The sequence below is a fragment of the Tachysurus fulvidraco genome, chromosome 5 (assembly GCF_022655615.1).
Source record: "Tachysurus fulvidraco isolate hzauxx_2018 chromosome 5, HZAU_PFXX_2.0, whole genome shotgun sequence".
NCBI classification, from domain to species: domain Eukaryota; kingdom Metazoa; phylum Chordata; class Actinopteri; order Siluriformes; family Bagridae; genus Tachysurus; species Tachysurus fulvidraco.
In genome coordinates, this window is record NC_062522.1 from 13450925 (window position 1) to 13468448 (window position 17524).

The 17524-nt window shown below is 40.0% G+C and overlaps 1 protein-coding gene across 2 annotated transcripts in view; it reads left to right on the top strand.

Annotated features, from left to right (window-relative positions):
- hs2st1b (heparan sulfate 2-O-sulfotransferase 1b) overlaps positions 1-17227 on the top strand; it is an 83327-nt gene extending 66100 nt beyond the window's left edge. For both annotated transcript variants that reach the window (XM_027146734.2, XM_047814188.1), the window contains 6 exons: positions 4587-4825; positions 10006-10091; positions 11338-11476; positions 11706-11803; positions 12555-12712; positions 15571-17227. In XM_027146734.2, the coding sequence (XP_027002535.1) occupies positions 4587-4825; positions 10006-10091; positions 11338-11476; positions 11706-11803; positions 12555-12712; positions 15571-15797 (947 nt within the window). In that variant the 3' untranslated portion in view covers positions 15798-17227. The remainder of the gene's footprint in view (positions 1-4586; positions 4826-10005; positions 10092-11337; positions 11477-11705; positions 11804-12554; positions 12713-15570) is intronic.
- Positions 17228-17524: the final 297 nt, after the last annotated feature.

Genomic DNA, 17524 nt, shown 5'->3' on the forward strand with positions numbered 1-17524 from the left:
GTCACCCTGGCACCATAACCTGTTTAACTGTTCAACAGGAAAATCACACTTGTATTATAAATATGATCCCCATCCAACTATCACAAACATTGACATAAAAATCACCTGCCTAATATTGCATAAGTCCCCCTTGTGCCACCCAAACAGCTCTGAGTCATTGAGGCCTGGACTCTACAAGACCTCTATACTGTTTGTGTGCTGTATGCAGTAAGATTTGAGATTACATGTACTTGTTTGTCAAGCTTATCTTACAGATGCTCAGTAAGATGCTTGACATATATGCACATGATATAAAAGAAAATGTGATTCATCAGATCTTCTTGAAGGCCTCATTCTGTCATTCCTCACTGATCCAGTTTTGCTCACATGCCTATTATAAGTGTTTTCAGCGGTGAGCTGTTGGACAGGGGTCAGCTGTTGGAGGACCGGGCTGCATCTGTACAGTCTCATACACAGAAACCTGTAATGCACTGTGTGTTGTGCCGAATTTCTATCATATTCAGTATGAACCTTTTCAGTTATTTGTGCAATAGCTCTTCTGTTCCACCTGCCCATTCAGCATGTGCATTACAGAGCCAAGCTTGTCCATAACCCTGTCCCCGGTTCACTGATTTGTCATTGGTGCATTTTTGGTGTGTATTAACCAACGGAGTCCTGGAGCACCCCACAAGTCCTGTTGTTTTGGAAATGTTCTGATGCTCCAGTCCACTCCAGTCCAGCTCCAGCCCACTTGTCAATGGGGGATATATTATTCAGCAAGTAAACAATGTTATTCACTTCACCAGATAGTATTTGTAATGTTATGGCTCATTGGTACAGATAAAAAATCAGCATCAGAAATAGTAAAGCTGGTAATATACAGCATCAGAAAGCTGAAAGAATTTTCTGTTAGAGTCAGAAAATAGGTAGAGTGAGTGACGTGTAAATGAGACACCAGGTTAAGTTAGGCATGCTGAGACACCTGATTTTCCTCACTTTAGTCAAACATCTTGAGACTGGCCATGTTGTGAAGATAGAACGATCATTCTGATGTGACGCAAATTCCAGCAATTAATAAGCGAGTAAACAAGTTTGCATGTTCGCAGGAACGCACCTAATTACAAGTGAGTAAGATCGTTCATTTTTAGCAGGAAGAATCTGGGTGTCAAAATGTTTGTGTGACACAAAGCTCTCATCACCACTGTTTCCAAATTATGGCAGGATAAGGAGAAATTGTTCAGAACAAGATAAAGCCTGGCTCAAGTGTTCTCACCCTTGTGATGCTTCTTTACTTTGGCTCAGCGAGGAAAACGGCTTAAAAGAACATCTGTGTTGCGGTTTTAAGGCATGATGTCTTGTAGATTATTCTAATGAAATGCAATAATCTGGTTTTGTTGGTTGCTAAATCCTGCTTTCTCTGCTTAGAATATCTGTACTCACAAGTTTCAATGCAGCCATACTTTTAAACAAAAGTTCAGACTTAACCGTTATCCCGTTGGTAAGCATGTTTTCCTCACACCACCGTGGTTGAGGGTTCAACTCCCGCCATGTGTGTGGTAATTGCATGTTCTCCCTATGCCTCTGTGGCTTCCTCTAGTTTCCTCCTACAGTACAAAGATATGTGTTTTAGGCTGTCTGGCATCTCTATATTATTATTATTATTGATGTTTATTTGACAGGGACAAATGCATAAAACATTGTTTTATAAAATACAAAGTAGATGCCATGCATACAGGATTATAGCCATGACTAATTTGCAACCCTTGTCCCTGATTAGGCTTGTAAAGTTAAAACAGAAATTACATAATATTAAATCAAGAATTTATAGCTATTAAAATACATGCAATAAATACATTCCATCCATAAGCTAATATTGTCCATAGTGTGTGAGTGCGAGAGATTGTGCCCTGAGATAGACCTGTAACCTGCCTTGTGCCCTGAGTCTCCTGGGATTGGCTCCTCTCAGTAGTATAAGTGATGTAAAGACTGGATGGATTGATCTGATTTATATGGTTCACTGAAAAACAAGAGCACTGAGTGTCTATGCAGAACAGATGATCCTGATGATCTACAGCTACAGTATTCACTTACCCTAGTCTGGGATATAGATTACTTGTTTCTTGTCTCATTATAGGTGCGCCAATTTTTAAACCAGCACAATCCTTTTTTTTTTTTTTTGCTATTCAAAGAAATCCTCGTGTATTTTCCAGAAGTACTACTAATGAATCTGTGTTGATTGATTATATTGACATTTTAAAAATGTGTATGTTTCTGCAAAGGAGTGCAAACCTTGAACTAGTGTCTAGCGTACATTTACGTTTAGTTTCTAATTCAAGTCTACAGAAGAGCAGCAATGGCTTCAACAGGATATTAAAATCTGCTGTTTAAAATATGAGAGCTGCACTTTCCTCATGCACTTCTGAAAAGCAGCAGTAGTCTGCTAAATCCAGGAATGATGCGATCACGCTGTATTAGGCCCATTAATTTCAGAGAAACGATGTTTAAAGGGTTTAATGGGCATCCTTAATGGGAATACTAGACATTAGACATGATTAATCATCGGTGAACCATGTCAGAATTTCTTTTTCTTTTTTGGGTTGTAAAGGTGCATCTTTGTCTGTGTGTGTGTGTGTGTGTGTGTGTGTGTGTGTGTGTGTGTGTGTGTGTGTTTGTGTGTGTGTGTGTGTGTGTGTGTGTGTGTGTGTGTGTGTGTGTGTGTGTGTGTGTGTGTGTGTGTGTGTGTGTGTGTGTGTGTGAGAGAGTGTGTGTGAGTAAGTGTGTGACAGTGAGTGAGTGAGTGAGTGAGAAAGTGAGTGAGGAAGCGAGAGTGCGTGCATGTGTGTGAGAGATAAAGTGAGTGTGTGTGTGTGTGTGTGTGTGTGTGTGTGTGTGTGTGTGTGTGTGTGTGTGTGTGTGTGTGTGTGTGTGTGTGTGTGTGTGTGTGTGAGACAGTGAGTGTGTGAGAGGGAGAGAGTGTGAGTGTGTGTCTGTGTGTGAGACAGTGACTGTGTATGTCTGTGTGTGTGTGTCTGTGTGTGAGACAGTGAGTGTGTGTGACATGGAGAGAGTGTAAGTGTGTGTTAAAGACACAAAGCATCATGGGAATTGAAAGACTATACTGCAATAGAACATGTTCTGAAGTCCAAAAAAGCAAAGCGGTGGTGTTACTAGCCAATGTAGAGGGTTGTGGTCTATCTCTAAACCCAGCTGCTTGATTTTTTTAGTGTTTTTTTTTTCTATTACTGTTGCTTTTCATCTCTCCACTGCTCTGTGAGTAAGATTTCTTTAAAGCAGTGGGTGAAGATGCCTGGGGGAAGTCTTTAACACACCTAAAGCCTCTGCGGATTTATAGCCTGTGTTCTCACGCTTGCTTTCATTCTTTAATACTTGTGTTCTTGCCTTTACTTGCACTATCATTGTTCCTTTTTGTACCCTGTATCCAAGTCTTTATGTTTCCTTTTTTCTGTCAAAAGTCATCTTAGAACCCCTGCAAAACATGTCATGCAAAACAAAGCATTAACTGAAGTTAGTGAACTCTCACTAGCTATGCTTTATTGCAGCTTTACTCAAACTTTTTGATAATAGGTGTCACCGAGCCTCAACCCTTTTTTCCCCACAGTCAGCACCTACATGCAGACACACGAGACATGGTGCTGTTCTGTTGACTTATTAGGCATGAATGACAGACCTGAACTGTGATGGGATGGGCTCAAATTGTAATAAGATCTACTCTCTTCAACTCATTATATGGCTAAACCTTGTTATTAAACGTCCAAAAATATTTAATCAAAAGCGGCCTACATACATTACACTTAACACCCAGAAGGTCTACGTATACACTCTATAGCTAAAAGTCTGTGGCTCCATGGGCATCACACTCGTATGTACATTTTGAACATCCTATTTTATTCTCATCCTCACTTTTCGGTTATAATAACCTGCACTCCAGACTGAAGGCTTCCCACTGGATTTTAGAGCATGTCTGTGGTGCTTTCTGCCCATTCAGCCACTAGAACATCAGTAAGAATAGTGATGTCAGACGTCCTAGCGTTCATCCTAAAGATGTCCATTGGGTTTGAGGTGAGACAGGAATATTCTCTGGAAGGGTCTCTCATTCAGTGCAGGAGATCACACGTATACTCCTTCACATCTAGGAGCAATTTAGAGGCATTAATCCATCTCACAGCATGTTTTTGGGAGATGGGAGGAAACCTGAGAACCAGAGGAACCCAGACTGACTTGGGAGAACTTGTGACAGTAAGACAGTCCTGAGCTCGGGTTTGTAGAGTTGTGAGGTAGCAACAATCAGCCTTACCAGAATGCTGGCCTCGACAGTTATTGTGACATTAATGTATCACATCAACACTAGAGTGTAGTACTACAGCAGAAACGACTTCTACTGCTTTTATTATGTGTATATTTCAGTTTAATTGCATAAACTGGTGATGTTTTGATGGATTTGTGAACTAAACTAAAAAAGTCTAAATTAAACTAAACTAAATTCCCTTCTCTCTCTCTCTCTCTCTCTCTCTCTCTCTCTCTCTCTCTCTCTCTCTCTCTCTCTCTCTCTCTCTCTCTCTCTCTCTCTCTCTCTCTCTCTCTCTCAGAGCGCACTATGGCCAGGTTCGAGCTTCGTGAGGTGGAGCAGAGACAGAATCATGACACAGTTCGTGAATCCCCTGCGCTCTCTGAAAGCGATGATTTGCTCATCATCTACAACCGTGTGCCCAAAACTGGCAGCACGTCCTTCACAAACATCGCCTACGACCTCTGTGCAAAGAACCGCTACCACGTTCTGCATATCAATACCACCAAGAACAATCCAGTCATGTCCCTGCAGGATCAGGTTAGGATGCAAATTTCTTAAACATTAAAGACTCTGAGCATTGTCTATGTCCTTTGTGACTCAGAATCCCGCTGTTCTCTCAAGGTTCCTGCCTTATTCTGTCTAATGGAGTTTTTTCCCGCCACTGTTGCCTCTGGCCTTTTCACAAGGGATTTAAAGCTAGACTCAGAGTTCTGTGAAGCTGCTTTGTGACAGTGTGACAGTCTGCGGTTGAGAGCTGCAACTCTGATATCAGTGGCAAGGACAAACGGAAGTGAGATTTTTAATGTAAGAAAACTGTAATAATATTAATCTTAATATTAAAACTAATATAAATCTTTAATTATAATAATAATAATAATACTAGTAGTAATCATAACAATTGTGTACTTTCCCATACCCAAAGAAGTAATAAAACAATCACCACAGATTAATTACTCTGTTTAATAATACATAGACAAAATACAGTTTTATGCTACAAATTATTTACAATAAATAAAACCACCAGATTTCCTCAACATGATCCTCCCTGCTTCCTGCTAATGATTCTCCTCAGTCACAAAATAAGCGAATAAACCTGAAAACCAACGGCCTTGATAATAGAAAATAGCAAAATAAAGCTAATGTTAGAACAGGAAAAATACCCAAAACAGAGCTAATGTTAAAGGAGATAAAAATACCCAAACAAAGCTAATATTAAATGACAGAAAATACCCAAACAAAGCTAATGTTAGAGCAGGAAAAAAACTCAAACAAAGCTAATGTTTGAGCAGGAAAAGTACCCAAACAAAGTTAATGGAAGAGCAGAAAATATTACTCACAAATTGACTAATATCAGACGAGAAATTACTCGAACAAAGCTAATGAATGAAATCAAAAACAGAGCTAATGTTAGAAGGGGAAATGGCAGACTACATCTAGCTAGCTAACACAGAGCCGATATAATCAAGCTAAACATGCTAAATAGTGTACAAAAATCATTTCAATATAAAACTAGCAAATGGATGCAGATTGACTTTCTTTTCTTAAACAGCGTCATCCCAAATACCAAAGTGTGTTGTATGCTTATCATACCATATTCAAATTTTATTTGTCACACAATGCTTAACAATCATACAAACTTCCACTTGTAGTGAAATGGTTTTTACGACACTCCTACTGTAGATACAAAACAAATAGAGCTAATTAACACCAAGGTAAAAGGAAAAAATGAGACAAATACAAATAATATATTATAATATGGAACAAATATGGCATATAGAGAAAACATAGTCGAACATTGCAATTGGAGAATAAATAGATAATATATGTTTATATCATTTGGCAGACGCCCTTATACCGAGCGACTCATGTATCATCTCATTTATATACAACTGAGTAATAGAGGGTTAAGGTCCTTGCTTGATGGACCTGGGATCAAACTCACAACCTTCCTATTGGTAGCCCAACACTTTAAGCAATAAGCTACTACATGCCCAGATGTATAGAAAAGGTAGTAGACTAAAGGGGTACTAGATGGTGGCTAAAGTGGTTAAGCTGCTGGGTTGTTGATCAGGGTTTAAGCCCTAGCGCTGCCACCATTGGGCCCTTGAGAAAGGCCCTTAACCCTCACTGCTACAGGGTCACTGTATCATGGCTGACCATGTGCTCTGACCCCATCCTTCTGGCACAAAGCCCCACTAACTAAAGGCTGCTTGAAGAACCTCATCAAGATGAACAGGTCAATCCAGTTGAAGCATGGGGTTTAGTTTAGACAACATTTAGTCTGTGAGACATTTTGCAGACATGCTTGTATTCTACAGCATTTAATCTGTGGATTATCTGGGTTTAAAAGTTATTCTAGAGTGTGTGGGAAGATCTTAAACTATCAATTTGTGTTTGTGGTATTGTCTTTTTACTTGAACTAGATTTGTACAAATTCCTAAGCTGTACAAAGTGCAAAATACAGTTCAACAAATATTTTGATATCCGTGTGTTCAGGTTTCTACTTATATTGTGATTTTTTAAAAACTTTTTTAGTATCCTTCCTAATTGTGTTTACTTAAAGCAAATGAATAGATGGGAAATGAATAGAATGCTGAATATGAATATAGAAGCAAAATGCTACTATACCAAGATTTCTTACCATCTCAGCTCAGATTTGGTGTGTGAGCATTTCATGTTCACCAGGGCTCAGATTTAGGAGAATGGGGAAATAAATTTAGGTCAGCATTTCTACCAGAGATAAAGCATGCACAGCAGAAAGTTTTGGGAGGTCAGTGTTGGTCATTGTTGCTGAATAAAAATACAACATACACCTTTTGTTTCAATAGAGTTTTTTTTCATTCTGAGCAAAACTAATGAAAGACCGAGAAATAAGATTGCTATATGGTAGCTGGCCTAATATTTCTCAGAAGAATAATTTAAACATGTAGACAGAACACATTGTTACCTCCTAATTTATATGAATGTGACTTAACAGTGCCAAGGCTGGTGAGCAAAAGTGCATGAGAAGCTAAATGGGCCACCATATATTTATAAAGCTCGCACCTGCTAGATTATTAGGAAACCAGTCTTTATATAGAGGGAGCCGTGTGTTGTACAGGTGTTGATGCATTGTTCTGAAACATGGCCAGATAAAGGAGGGTAAACACGAGTGGAGTTAATTTTACACTTCAAACTAAACCTCCTATAGAAGTTAGAACAGCTGCCTCAGCTTCATAGTTTGTTGAGTGGTACATCGAGTGGAATACCCGAGTATGTCTTTAGAATCGGGGTAGAGAGAAGCCAAATCTCTACAGTTCAACAATTTCTTGGTGCCTAGCTACAGCAATATAGACACTAGAACAAGATCAAGTGGATAACAGGATGATGGACTAACAATTCTTTTTAGTCCGTAGTTTTGGTTTTGCCGAGTTTAAGTGGATGATCAATGATTTGTTAACGTCTGAATTTGTGAGCCAGTAGTACTTGGGATTATGGTCTCATTGGTAGATACTACATGGAGGAATGGCGTCATAAACATTACCGCACTCATTTTTTTCTGTTGCTTAGCATGTATCTATGGGAGAAATCTCATCCAGCAGTGTACAGTACAGCACACCAGGGTTTTTAAGGGATTTTTTCCCCCCTCTGCCTGCTAGGATTTTCATTTTAGTGATGTTGTCACTGCATGACAGCTTTAGACATCAGTGCCTAAACCCCCATTGAGCAAGCCAGCAGTAAAATATCATTCTAGTGTATATAGAGCGTATATAAAGTATATAGCTAGTGATGAGGGTGGAAATATATTAATCATCACAGAGGTCAGAGTGGTGTAGGTAAGCGTGTCAGGTGGGTCAGTGAGCAGTTATGTAGTCACAGTCAGGAGCTTGTATTCCCAGGATGGGAATGTATTTGACTGTGTGTCATGTTCAGCAGCGATGGGTCACACGAGTGCGGTCGTCTCTTTGTCTCAGCCGCTGTCACACATTTCTCATCACTGATTCCATCTCCATGGTGAATAAAGAGCCTGGGAAAGCAGGCGTACAGCATGAAAGGGCTGCTGTTTAATGGAGAGGCAGCAGCAGCTGCACAGATCCGCTACAATTTTTTATTAGTATAGAGCTTTTTTAATGTGCAGGGACACTTGTCTACCTCTTGCATGCTGGCCGACAGAGAGCACGCATAGCTGTTGTTTCTTCTATTTCATTGTCCCTAAATCTCCTTTTTTTAATGCTTCGTATTGCAGTGAGGATTCATTTATTCTATCCAGAGTGACTTACATTTATCTCACTTATACAGCTGAGCAATTGAGGGTTAAAATCCTTGCTCAGGTGGCACTGGGGTTTGAGCCACAACCTTCTGATCAGTGGTCAAATACATTAACCACTGAGCTTTCACATCCCCACACATCTTGGGATTGAGACCAGTTTGTTGGACTTTACTGGAGGTATTAGTGAGATGCTGGAAATATGTACCTTTTAAATTGCTTCTTTGGGATTTTCTAATTACATAAGATGTTAAAACTTTTGCAGGATGTAAGTGAACGGTGACCACCTGTGCCCGATGTCAAAGATTTAAGTCGCTGAAAAGTTTTGGAATATGATTTCTTAAAAAGTAAAGAGAGACTGAGAAACATCTGTATGTGTCTGGGTGGGCATGTGTGTCTGCAGGTTGTGCATCTGGGTGTGTTAATGTCTGTGTCTGTACATGTCTGTCTGTGTGTGAGAGAGAGAGAATGTGCATGCGTGCGTATTTGTGGTTGTGTCTGGGCATGTGAACTTGTGTGTGGTTGTCTCTCTGTCAGGGTGTGCGTGCGTGTGTCCATATGTGTGTTTGTGCATACTGTACGTGTGTGTGCACGTATGTGTGAGCAGGTCTGGGTGCATGTGTGGTGGGCATGTGAGTGTGTGTCTGGGTGCGTTTGAGTGGTATGTGTGCGTGTGTCTGCATACGTGTGTCTGGGCGCATTTGTGTGGTGTGTGCATGCATGTGTCTGCATGTGTGTGTGTGTCTGGATCCTTTTTCTGGAGTGTGTCTTGGTGTGTTTGTGTCTTTGTGTGGTGAGCATGTGCATGTGTCTGGGGATGTGTGTGTCTGGGTGCGTGTGTGTCTGGGTGCGTTTGTGTGGTGTGTGTCTGGGTGTGTTTTTTTGTAGTGAGCATGTGTGTGTGCGTGTACGAGCATTAGTATTCCTGTCACCTCTGTCCCTAACACAGAAAATAAGCGTCTGTGATGGAGAGAAGAAAGGTGTCATTAGCGCTTGGCTTTGCTGAAGTAATATTCAGTCGACTTTGTCTCCACACTCCCTGAGCTGTTCACTGAGCTGAGACGCTGTGGATCAGAGAGAGAGAAGGTGTGGTGTGTGTGAGGCAGAGATGGGGGACTCGAGTCATATGATTTGACTTTGAGACTTGAGACTTGCTTGACAAATATTAAAAAAAGACTCGACTTGACTTTGACTTGACATTCATGACTTTAGACTTACTTGTAACTTGCACATGTCTGACTTACTCCCACCTCTGGTGTGAGGGTGTGTGAAGTTTCTTCTGGAGTGTGTGTGTGTGTGTGTGTGTGTGTGTGTGTGTGTGTGTGTGTGTGTGTGTGTGTGTGTGTGTGTGTGTGTGTGTGTGTGTGTGTGTGTGTGTGTGTGTGTGTGTGTGTGTGTGTGTGTGTGTGTGTGTGTGTGTGTGTGTGTGTGTGTGTGTCTGTACTTATCTGTGAGTTGGTGTGTTTTGCAGGTGAGGTTTGTTCGGAACGTGACTTCCTGGAATGAGATGAAACCAGGGTTTTACCACGGACATGTAGCATACCTGGATTTCTCCAAGTAAGTATTCCATCATACAGCTTCTAAAAACTTAGTGATAAATGTTATGATTTCTAGAACATCACACGTGGCTTTAATTTGATCCCTGATGCTCAAAAAATTCCCACAATTTTATGGGACATGTCCTCTGTCTATTACTGCAGACACGACTGAATTCCGATATTCATCTATATTTCATGTCCACGATGTCCATCATTAAAAGCTTCTAGGTTGGAGCAGTGACTGCATGTGGTGTAGTCACTCAAAGGGAAGTGGGACAGGATGGGAGACGTTATCTGATTTCAGGAGTGTTGCTGCACTCTAGTGGTTCAGAAGTGTTGTTGCACTCTAGTGTTGCTGCACTCACTCCATTGGTCTATGACATTGCAGTAGATCTTGGGTCATTGTGTTGCTCTAAAGAAAATATATTCTTAAACACAAACGTGCCCATAAAAGAGCTTTAGGGACGTGATTCTGAATGTCAGTTTAACTGCTTTTGAAACAGGAAGTTAGGTGAATACCAAATATTCGTCCACCGATTTGAGTGATTTCACTACAGCAAATCGAGTTCAAGCCACGCCACACCTCCATTTGTTTCTTAACGGTTTAGCTAAATAAATAAATAAATAAAAAGAGGAGGCGGGTTGGTTTAAAGGGGGTGGGGCAAATGTGTTCTGAAGAATATTTGATTGGATGCTGGTTGAAGGAGTGCAGGATGAACCAACAATATATTATAAATTATAAAATTTAAACAAGAAATTTAAATCGTCTACAAACAAGAATATCTACTCTCTCTCTCTCTCTTTCTCTCTCTCTCTCTCTATACATAGTAGTATTTGTGTATACAGCTTCAAGAGACTCATATAAAAGCTATAAAAGGCCAATTCTATTAAGGATGCTGTTAGGATGTAGGATTCTAATTAGATCTGATCCCCATATACCCATCAGTCCTGAGACATAATCTCTATTTTAATGGATGCACGAGCTATTTCTGAAATTGAAATGAAGTGCTACATGCTTCAGGTTTATTAACCCTTGGAAAAGTTTTAGGTTCTCCTGCTTTATTTAATCCAGCGTTGGACGTGAGTGTAAAATTTTTGATTAACGAATATGATTACAGTGTTTTGAAAATAAATGTGTAAATCTCCATGCTACGTGCTGAGAGTCTTGGAAAATTAGAATGGATGAAAAATCATTTTTAATATACTGTAGCACACACAACAACAGATTTGTGCCTCTTTGTGTTTTTGTATTTTTTTTGCTTCAGGTTTAGTGTGAAAGCAAAGCCCATCTACATTAATGTAGTGCGTGACCCTATTGAACGCCTGGTGTCCTACTACTACTTCCTGCGCTTTGGAGACGACTACAGACCCGGCCTGAGGCGGAGAAAACAAGGAGACAAAAAGGTGAGAGACTTTTTCTAAATTCTGTCTGCAGAGAAAGCAGCTAGAGAGGGTGTGAGCTGTGTGGTATGATGGTGTCTGAATAAAAAATGTCATTTCTGGGGAGGTTCGATTCGTCTCGGATTTTTACGATTCGGTCTGTGTGCATGAATGTTGCAGAAAGAGAGAAGGATTATAACGTATATTTTCTTTCCATTGCATTTGTGTGTGCGTGTGCATGCTTTGTTTTCAGACGTTTGATGAGTGTGTGGCTTCAGGGGGATCTGACTGCGCTCCAGAGAAACTCTGGCTACAGATCCCATTTTTTTGCGGCCATTCCTCCGAGTGCTGGTAGGTTTTTTCCACCTGAGGCTGTTTTCTCTCCTTTATAAAAGGTAAGACACGATGAAGGACGAGTCCCCGGACATGTCAGATATTTTCTTTTTCTGTTCAGAACAGAATATAAAATTAAATTCTGAATTGAATTCTCTGAATCTTGAAGCTGCGTATTCCAAATTCCCACTGCTAAAATATTTTCCAAATCATTGCTACACCACTCTGACTTGTGTAGAGCTCAGAGCTTATATTCTCCCTCATGCCTTACTTCTTTTCTTCTGCTTCTGATTGGTCAGAAGGTGTTGATTCATTTTGCCATCCAACAGCTCTGGCAGTAGTTTAGGCTTAAGAAATGTCTCCATTGTGGGACGAATAAAGGTATAACTTATCTTATCTTACAACACTAACAAAAGAAAACAATTTTTCTGTTAATACACGGTTCTGTAGTAGCTGCTAATTCACAGACATACATGGTGAATTCTTCACATAATCAGATACATACATTTAAAATAAATAAATAAATAAATAAATAAATAAATAAATAAATAAATAAAAACGCTTTATATACATGCATTATTGAACAAAAATAGTTTGATAAACGAATGATTTTGGCACAAGGCATTTAATGGACTTCGATACAAATAAAATATTAATGTGACTAAAAGGCTACAGTGGATATTCATGTACAGTATGAAGTTGCAGCTGTATGTTAACATGTCATGTGAATTATGTGGTGTGTGTTGTGTGTGTGTGTGTGTGTGTGTAGGAACGTAGGGAGTCGCTGGGCTCTGGAGCAGGCCAAGTACAACCTGGTGAACGAGTATCTGCTGGTGGGAGTTACAGAGGAGCTGGAGGACTTTATCATGATGTTGGAAGCGGCACTGCCACGTTTCTTCAGAGGAGCCACTGATCTCTACCGCACAGGTGACGCTGCACTAAACCAAACATGCCCGGTCTTATCCTCAGAGGGCTGGTGGGAGTGCAGGTTTTTATCCCAATCAAACAGTAGCTACACCTGTTTAGTCAGATGATCTAGTCAGATGCACCTACACGGCCCTTTAAGGATCAGATTGTTTACTCCTGTTCTAGATAGATACATCGTCATCTTAAGAAGTATGGATACTGCTCATAAAAATAAGCAGATGACTTACATTTATGTTTAAAGTTTCTGGCAGACGCCCTTATACAGAGCGACATACAAAAGTGCTTTGGAGTCTTTATCAGTGCCTCTGGGGTTTCCTCCGGGTACTCCAGTTTCCTCCCCCGGTCCACAGACATGCATGGTAGGTTGATTGGCATCTCTGGAAAAATTGTCCATAGTGTGTGAATGCGTGAGTGAATGAGAGTGTGTGTGTGCCCTGTGATGGGTTGGCACTCCATCCAGGGTGTATCCTGCCTTGATGCCCGATGACGCCTGAGATAGGAACAGGGTCCCCGTGACCCGAGGTAGTTCGGATAAAGCGGTAGAAAATGAGTGAGTGAGTGAGGGTCCTTTCTTAGAAGCCCAGGGGTGACAGCTTGGTGTATTACAGTATATTCAAGTCAAGTCAAGGAGCTTTTATTGTCATTTCAACCATATATAGCGGTTGCAGTACACAGTGAAATGAGACAACGTTTCTCCAGGACCCTGGTGCTACATAAAACAAAGATAGGGCTAAGGACTTATTAAGTTAGTCCTAGCCACATAAAGTGCAACTGTGTGACCTGGTGCAAACAGTGTAGGACAAGACAAACAAGACAGACAAGACAGTGCAGGACAAGAGAAGAAAATTACAAGGCAATACAAATAAAGACAACAAACAGACACAGCGCCGACCAGTGGAAATACTGTATGTTCAAACAATATATTTAGAAATACTAGAATGAACACAGTGTTGTAGCAGCATATTATAGCAGCATATATTGTACAATATTGTAATATTAATGATCAAACTTATAATCAACCCCATTTCTGAATGTGATGTTTTTGGTCAGCATTGTAGGTACCGATTAGCGTCTTCTGGAGATTGTGCTGTTAGACTTCCTTTAATCAGTGGGCATGTCTGTTAATTATTCTTGAGATCATCTAATCTCCTTCTTTTAAACTGTTCCTCCAACCTTTGGATGAAGGTCAAAAGTGAAGTTAAAAAGGCTCAGAGATTATGGAAAATTTTACTTATCATGGAATAGCTTATTTTTTATTTATTTATATTTTTATTTTTATTTTATTTATAAAAGTGTCCCCTAAACATAGACATTATTAAATCCAATCTATTTCTCCAGGAATTTGAAGGTCTTTAATAGGGCCTTTTTACACCTGGTCACGTCATGTGTTTTCTCTGATCCGATAGCTATCTGATTTGTTAAAACTGTTACATTTACATTAGGCCACACAAATGCGTCTTGGCGAATCGAATATCAATCCGATCTTTCTACTCCCGCCCAAAATGCATATATATTTTACCTCATTTCCGGGGTAATTAAAATGGAACACGCTTTAGTGTATGCGGTTTTTAGAATGCAATCAAAAAGAAGATGAAAAAACTACAAAAAACAGCATTTACTGTTTGCTGCGTTTTCGCTGGTGGCAGCAGAGCATTTTAAGATCCGACAAGACACCTTGCTGAAAGATCCCTTGTGAGTGACGTACAGGTACTTCCGTTTGGGAGGAGTATAGCGCTGACGTATGTGGCTTGAACAACCACATGCATTTACACATGTCCAGTTTGATCTGAAATGCATCCCAGACCACATCCTGAAGTGGTTTGAGCGATCAGATTTATATCCGTCTCGAAAGCGTTTCAGAGGGCATTTACACCTGGTCTTTTTACCATCAGATAGCTATCTGATCACAGAAAACGCATGAAGTGACTACTGTAGGTGTAAAAACCCCCTAAGATCCGTTGTATCAAGTCTTCTGTGTCGATGTTGTCTCGTCATTTAATTGTTTTTATTTGTAATTAGATGTTTTGCTTTAGTCCTATTGTTTTTTCTATATTTTGCTCCTAGTAGACTAGGTAAAATTTTATAATGAAATACTACAAATTCTTAATGCACTGCATGTTTACGTAAGTTCACATGGGCCATTGTTGAAGAAAACTACTACCACTGTGGAGTATGACAGGACGAAGAAATTCAATACTGAACATGAACACCACAAAACAGGCACCTATTGTTTTTTCGGCCTTGGGAGAGAAAAATAAGACTCGAAGTCGACTGGAATCCAGCCAGCTCAGAATACAGCCTATAGAGAGTGTACAGTGTAGAGTGACACGCTGTCTGCTCCTGTCCAGTCGGTCAGGTCTGCTTGTAAAATTGTGTCCAAATGTTGAAATCATTCCTCAAACATCGTGTTAAGCAGAATATTTATCAAGCTGCAGTAGAGAATTCTCTCTGTAGTGCTTGTTGAAGTTTGGTCCAGAGAAGATTACTGTGATTTATATTCATGGATTTGTGAATTCTTCAGCTGTCTCACTCAACAACACAATTCCATTTGCAGTTCCAGCTCTGCTTAGTAAAATTCTACTTTTAACATAATCTTTTCATTAAACTATGCTTTTTAAAAACCGGCGTTCTCTCCTGTATTCTTTGAACCATCCCATTAATCCATTTCGAACACTGTATTTTAAAGTAAATCGTGGACTTCAAAACATTGTATTTTTGTATGGTAAAATGTGCTAAAACATGCACTATGTAACAGCGAGCTCTGTCTCGGTTATCAATCATACATTCTGTTTGAACTCGGTGCTTGTGTACTTGGTGTAAGTGCAAACATACTGTAATGAAGTGCCTCTGTCTTGTAGGTAAGAAGTCCCACCTGAGGAAGACAAGCGAGAAGAAGCCTCCGACCAAAGAGTCCATCTCCAAGCTGCAGCAGTCAGACGTGTGGAAGATGGAGAACGAATTCTACGAGTTTGCGCTCGAGCAGTTCCAGTTCGTCCGTGCTCACGGTGTCAGAGAGAAGGACGGAGAGCTGTTCGTGCTGTCGCAGAACTTCTTCTACGAGAAGATCTACCCAAAGGTTAACTGAAACAGGAGAGAGAAGCCATGACTTTTAACCTCTGTATTTTCCATCTTCACCACGGAGGAGGACAAGGAGAAGAGAAGAGAACGCTTCGAGTAGGAAATGCCGTCTGTGGAAATAGAAAAAGAGCTGTTTGTGATTTATTACCTCCTCAGTCATAGTACAGTGGAAATTCTACTGTATGTACGTTATACAGTAACACTGTTTATTGTAGAGATGGAGAATATTTAAACTATCCCGTGAGCGGTGAATACAGTACAGGAACTCTGATATCCAGTGCTCTTCTTTCTCAGACTTTATGGCAGCCTGGATAAATCACACACGAGCAAAAAAAGGTTCAAATAAATTATTTAGACTCCCTAAAAAGAGATAAAGGGTACATTGAAAGGGAAACTCAACAGGGTGAAACACGGGGCTACTTTATTTGCACCAGCGGCACATTAAACACATTCTCAACTCTTTTTTTTTTTTTTCCCTTCCTCTTTGGCATTGTGCGTTTTTTTTTTTATAATCGATTGCCGTGTACAGTGTTTAGCTTGAGTATTATACCCCAATAAAAGGTCAAGTAGAACTCCGAAATAATGTATATAATGCCTGTTTTACACAGACAGACTAAGAGAAAGCAAGTCATACAGTAGACGTTGATCGTCATCTTTGGAGTGCAGAGAGGAATAAAAGAAGGAAAAGAAGATGCAGTACTTGAAATATTGCGCTTCACAATCCCAGTTTTTTTCTGTTTGTTTTTCAATGTAACTTTAGGGCAAAGGATTTTCAATGGACCACTGAAGAAAAAAAATCAAGTAACCTGGGTAATTATCATCAGTGTGCAAATAGCGTGGACAACTGATGTCTAAAGATGAATGTGTCTGCCTTTAGCTTGGACTGTGGTCCTGTAGCTCCTCAGAGGAACACTAACTGAACACTTTGATGATCTTTGTGGAGATCTTGTGCTTGTTGGCAGCTCTGGATTGTCCAAAACCACAAAAAAGAACTAAATGTTTCCCCCTTAATTTTGGTGTTTTTGTTACTGTTTCTGTAAAGATGTGCTGCTCAGAGAGGAGTCTGGGTACAGAGAGGTTTAACAGCCAGGAACAGAATTTACTGGAAATCATCTGAGCGCCTCTATTTCCCGTCCTGTGACACACACACACACACACACACACACACACACACACACACACACACACACACACACACACACACACACACACACACACACACACACACACACAGAGAGATCCTAACTAGCTCCATGTTCAATAGTGCCTTCATAACCATAACGGTCAGCTCTCATTCTCTCAATGGTCAACATCATCACTCACTTTTCTAGGCCATGTGTTTTTTCAGATACCTTTCTTTTCAATTTTCTGTTCTTAATGTTTTCTTGGTGAAAAATGGTCTTTAATGCATTTTAATAAATCCTGAACTGTCGTTGAGGTAATGCCTTGTTGAGTCTTGTTGGGACATGTGGAGATTTTTTTTTTTTTTTTTACTATTTTTAAATGCAAGCCAAATCTTCTCCGGGTCATTAAAAAGGTTGGCTGGAGAACACAAGCTGAAATGTTTCATAAGTAAGATTTACACCGATCTCCTGGTTATTTTTGGCATTATTGAGTGGTGTGTAAAAGCAATAAGAGTGTGCAATGAGGAACTCTTCAGCTTGAGATGAATGGTAATGTTTAGAGACTATAAAGTTACACTGAACCTATAGATAGCAACTTCTCAAGTTGGAA